The 5432-nt window shown below is 42.4% G+C and overlaps 1 protein-coding gene across 1 annotated transcript; it reads right to left on the minus strand.

The window, feature by feature from the left end:
• Positions 1-833: 833 nt before the first annotated feature.
• On the minus strand, positions 834-3365 carry trh (thyrotropin-releasing hormone). The gene is made up of 3 exons (XM_037104701.1): positions 3169-3365; positions 2615-2822; positions 834-2162 (listed from the first exon to the last, which is right to left on the minus strand). Exons 2-3 carry the CDS (start codon positions 2808-2810, stop codon positions 1537-1539), a joined length of 822 nt encoding a protein of 273 aa, XP_036960596.1. The 5' UTR covers positions 2811-2822; positions 3169-3365; the 3' UTR covers positions 834-1536.
• Between the last annotated feature and the right edge of the window lie 2067 nt (positions 3366-5432).

Below are 5432 nucleotides of genomic sequence, written 5' to 3' on the forward strand. Positions count from 1 at the left end.
AAAGCCTCCAGCTCAGTGGCAAAACAGAATCAAGATAGCTTGGGTGACGTGTGCTGTGTACTTGTTGATGTCAGCTGGGAGGAGGAGGACTGAGAGGTCAGAAGGGGGCAAAAACTCATTTTAGCTTAATTTGGAGGTTAGTCAGTCAGGGGCAAAATAACATCTAACTTGATGGACTGTCTCATTCTGGGTGTCAGGATAATAAATAATGAGGTGTCAAATGAAAAATGAAATGGAACACCTGCTTATAAGATCTAATCTTTACTGTGAAATTATTCATTTTGAATTTTTTCTCTTGCTTTGTGAACTTTCGGTGTGTTTTTCCTTTTCTTTTCTTTTTTTGGTTAAAGGTCTAAAAGCTTACATCCCCACTAAAGACATAATCTGCGAGGAGATCACTTGTTGACTTTTTTTTCTGAAGTTGAAGGGTTCACAAACCAACCAGATGCCACTAAATCCTATCTGTTGTCTTCTGCCTTCTCTTCTCTCTCGTCTATGCATGAAATCTCCATCTGAAAATGTGTCTCTGCACACGTGTGAGATACTGCACATTTTCTCCTGAACCCTGAGCCTCACTGCTGGAGCTGAAAGTTGTGGGCATGTTTCAGTAATGAATAATTTGCATATTGATCAGGCCAGTGGACAGCAGCTCCCAAGGCACCGGTGGAATGAGCCCAATTAAACTGAGAATAGTGATGCCTGACACACTCAGCCTGAGAGGCTATTGACGTGCACTTATCCCTCCAGATGATACACACTCATTAGACCTGTAGTCGGGTTGAATAAACCGTTTAATAGACTTTTTTAAATAGTGACTTAAACACACCAAAGACTTTTACCAATGCGTTTTATTGTCCAACAAAAACATTGGTGGTTGACTTTAAGGCAAGGGTAGCTTAATAATTTAACAACATCAGGTTAAATAAATTAATCCATGCAAAGATGAGTAGAAAAATAATCAATGACACATCTTATTTGCTGTGGTATTAATTATATTTTACACATGTAGCAATAATAATAATAAAACAAATGAAAAAAAAAACAAAACACAAAAATCAATCAGTCAGTGGATGGATGGATTTCCTACACGTGACCGCGAACGTGAGCCACTTTGATTGATCTTTATTTCAAGCACGTACTGAAGGAGCGTGTTTCCTCACAGAGGCAACGCTGCAGAGGCCAATAGACTGATGCTTTCATTCTCGGACTTGAGCACAAGTAGCCTGAATAAACGGAATAAATCATGATGGTGTTAATTATGACAAATAAAGTTCAGCGCTGTCACGCACTCTCATGAGAGACTTATTTACAGCGACACAGTCTGGAGGACAATTACGCACAAGCTCTCCAAAGAAACAAACAGCAGTTAAACGTATTTTTTGTTCTTTTTTGCACTGATGATACACGAACTGGTTAAATGAAAGGTTAAACGGTGTCAATTCTTTTTTCGTTTTTAATGATTCATCATGGTCACTTAATTTACACATGTACGTGTTTACAATACAGCAGTAAACGCACACCAGACTTCAGCTGAACCTACTCTGCTTCCACTGGCTCCTCCTCGGGCGCAAACCTTTTACCCGGGTGCTGTCTCTTCTCCTCGGCGTGACTCTTGTTTATGTTGTCTAAAAAGTCGAGCAGCAGGCTGGTCTTGCTGCAGCTCGTAGGGTCCAATACGTCACACGGACTGTTTGTGCCCAAATCCGGGCTGGAGTTATCCCAAAAGCGTTTCCCCGGGTGCTGACGCTTTTCCAGCTCAGCGAGGTCTTCGTCTCCATCTGCGTCCGCATCCCAGTCCCCATCGCCGTCCTCGTCCTCCAGATAGCGCTTACCTGGGTGCTGGCGTTTGCTGTGCAGCACCAGGTAGCGCTTGCCCGGGTGCTGTCGTTTTGAAAGTTCACTCAGGAACATCACGGGGTTCTCAGAAATGTGTCCCACCGTGGTGCGCTTCCCCGGGTGCTGCCTTTTCTGGATGTTCTCCATGAACGAGTGCATTTCGTCTTCGCGTTTGCCCGGGTGCTGTCTCCTTTGAACATCCAAGTACTGTTCATCCTCGTCCTCATCTCTCCTGCCCGGATGCTGCCGCTTCTCCAGGTCGTCGCTGTACCTCTTACCGGGATGCTGCCGTTTTGTCACCCATTCGGTCTGAGAGGGAAAACCATCTGTAATGAGGAAAACATTATTTAGATTACGTGCCACAACCCTGCTGCAGAAATGCGTTTACCAAGCTTGGGTACGTCGTGCGTAAATTGCGCACAAATGAACGGGGCTGGTGGTCCACAGACCATGCACCGCACTGAATTGGACGCTGAATCTTTGCCATTTCCATGTATTCAGACACAGTTTCACACATTATTATTTTTTTTTTCAAAATGATGATCATCATAATTGTTTTCAAAATCATGGAAAACATCCATATCTAGGCTTGACCAGTACAACTTTTTGGAAGGTGTTGCCACTCTAAACACAAACCCAACAACAACCCACAGTAGCGCAAAAAGATATTTAATGACAGTTTACTTACAACTGAAAATAAAAGATTTTTAAGCATTGCATCAAATAAATCGTTCCTGGCTTGCCTGTAAAATGTATCCCAGACGCGCATTTTACGCACCGTTTCTGCCGTCTTCATCCTGCAGCTTTTGGAGAATTGATCGTAACAGGAGACTCTCTGCTCTCTGCAGTATGATGTCGTCTATGGTCCTTCGGTCCACGTCGTCCTCAGCGGGGATGCCCTGTCCGCCACACACTCTCAAGTTGCAGACCACGAAAGAAGCCAAGATGAGCAGGCATGTCGACTTCATGATCATTTAGTTGGTCGTCTGTTGAATTAAAAGGATTATTACGCGTGAAATGAATGAGGGTGCAGTAAGCAAGTTTCATTCTCAAGTTTTATTTTTCTGAAAAAAGAGAAGCAAATCAACCAGAGGAGATGAACTCTCCAGAGCAAATTTCAGCTTGTTTCAAACCTGATGGCTATCCTTTAATTCTGGAACAAAAATCCTGGAACAAGTCAATCTGCTTTTGAAAACAAAAGAGTCAAATCAGGAGCATTTAAACTTGCTTCGCTGTAAAATCTAAAGCTGACTGGATAAAAAAAAGGGGTGAATTTTTACTCCAATTGTTCCAGAGTTTTTGTTTTGTTTTCTCCCTGAACCTGAGACTCACCTGGGAAGTATCCGAACTCTCCTGCTTCTGTTGGAGCGCACCGCCGGCGGATGTGATGGTCGCTCTCACTCTCAGCCTCTCGCAGCGGTTGGTGACCCGTAAAGGCCAAGTCTGGAGGTATGAGCCGATAACTTTCCTGCCCTGCATTTATACTTGCTGCTCGCTGTCGTCACAACAACGCTGGAGTCATTTTTCAGGATCCCTCGTCCCCACTGATGTCACCAAGTCGTGCGCAACTGGATGTGGTGAATGATCGCCTTATAGGGGCCTCTGCCCGAGCTGTCAATGGAAAAAACAAACAAACAAATAAACGTTTTATTGATGACTGGATAAGACAAAAATAATTCGCTAGAGGTGAATTTTAGACATTGCATACACAATCAATTCTCTTTTAAGGGTGAACAAACTTTGATTTGGAGTGGATGAATATTTCATTTATTCAGACTGTTCATACTAAGTATCCTTAAAACTCGCTTCTATCTTGTTTCTTTGTCATTCTTTTTAATGCTGTTTGCAGCTCAGACATTGGTTTAAAAAAAAATCAGACACAGTCTCCCATTGCGCGCCAGTAAGGACCGCAGAGAGATGCATTTATATATTTTTCATAAATACCCTGAGGTCACAGGACTCAGGGGGGAGATCTGAATCCATCTGCTTCTTCTGAGTACATAACTCACTATCTGGTCACGATGCAACTCAGCTGAATGTTGCAGGAGGAGGATCTAACAAGTTTTACATGCAGTGGGAGCAGGCAGGGGATTTTTTTACTTGTTCTTGTTCTAAAGCAGCCAGGAGAACAATACGTACTGGTTTCTGAAGCCAGTTTTAATGTTTAATAATTTGATGTCTTATGTCTAATTTTTGTCTTATATTACCCAGATAATATGTACAATGATGAACTACACAGTATTTAATAGAAAGTGTTAACATAGTTGCAACTTAATATCTTAGTCACAATATCTTAGTTGTAGTTTCACTTAAGCATTCGCTGGTGTATTGTCAGAGAAACAACTATTAAGTAAAGTTTAATTAACCATAAATTCCCCATGTATTAATGATGGTGAAGTGCCAGCCTGGTTACTTTGCAGATAAAGGAGAAACAATTAAAATGAAGTTGCATTGTAAAAGATGAAACTATCCAGTTGTTTGTACAATTAAAACTTGCTCAGCTTCATTCAAGGGTAAGTCTAACAAAAGATGAAATTGCAGTCATTATCAGCCCCATACTGATGGTAAGCCAGGTGACATTTATAGTCACCGAAACATTTCTGGAACTTCACAGCAAAACAGTGTTGCAGCATTCTAATAAACAGCAGAAGTAGATGGGGACTTGTTTCGGGGCTTCTGGAGACTAGGATCAAGCCAGATGAGCTGTATGGAGTCTTTTTCCCCTCCCATTTACTTCATTTGTTTAGGAGAATGCTGCGACACTGGTTTGCTGTGAAGCTCCAGAAATCTTTTGTGGACTAAGGAAGTTCACCTGACATTTCATCTGCATAGTCGAGTGGATAAAGACTGTGGGGGGAAGTTAGGTGAGGTAGTGGTTAGCCAGGGGTTAACAAAACAACACAGGGCAACCTGTACTTCTCCTTTTTCTACACAGTGTCCTGAGCTCTGATATGATCAACTTAGATTTAAACGTGCAGATGCCACAGAGGATGATCTAAGAAGTCTGCACCCGTCTACTTCTGTTTGGATGGGATTGTGTCAGCATTGGTGGATTGTTCATCGCAGCATGGTGTCCGGTCGGTGATGGTCGGTGCGTTCACTCAATCGTTGCTGAGCTGGTCCTGAGTATAAGGGCAGACAGTCAGCATTCTATTTACAAGGAAGTTCTCAATGAAACAGCTGACATCTATAACTGTATGAAACTGTCTGGACTCCTCCTCAGAAAATAAGCATTTTTGAAGCTTTGCCGTCACAAATTATAAAACTGTCTGCAGATCTTTTCCGTTATGCAGAGCCCAATCAATCCACCATCTGGATGAGCTCCTGTATAGTCACACACAGTCAGTGGTGAGAGTCTGAATGAAATGAATTGACCATATAATGCCAATAATTGGCTGCTCTCAACATGCTGTCATGTCCAATACGTCAAAACAGGTTGATGCTCCCGATGAGCCCGCAGTCAAAAAACATCAAGTTCATGGTGGAGATCATTAGGTTTGCTTCATGACTGACTTTTATTGAGCGGCATCATAAATCCTAAGCTCATCTTCAGCTGTAATGTAATGACGTCTAAGTGGGGGGAAATGATAGCTGTC

Source organism: Acanthopagrus latus, chromosome 7 (assembly GCF_904848185.1).
Source record: "Acanthopagrus latus isolate v.2019 chromosome 7, fAcaLat1.1, whole genome shotgun sequence".
Classification (NCBI taxonomy): Eukaryota; Metazoa; Chordata; class Actinopteri; order Spariformes; family Sparidae; genus Acanthopagrus; species Acanthopagrus latus.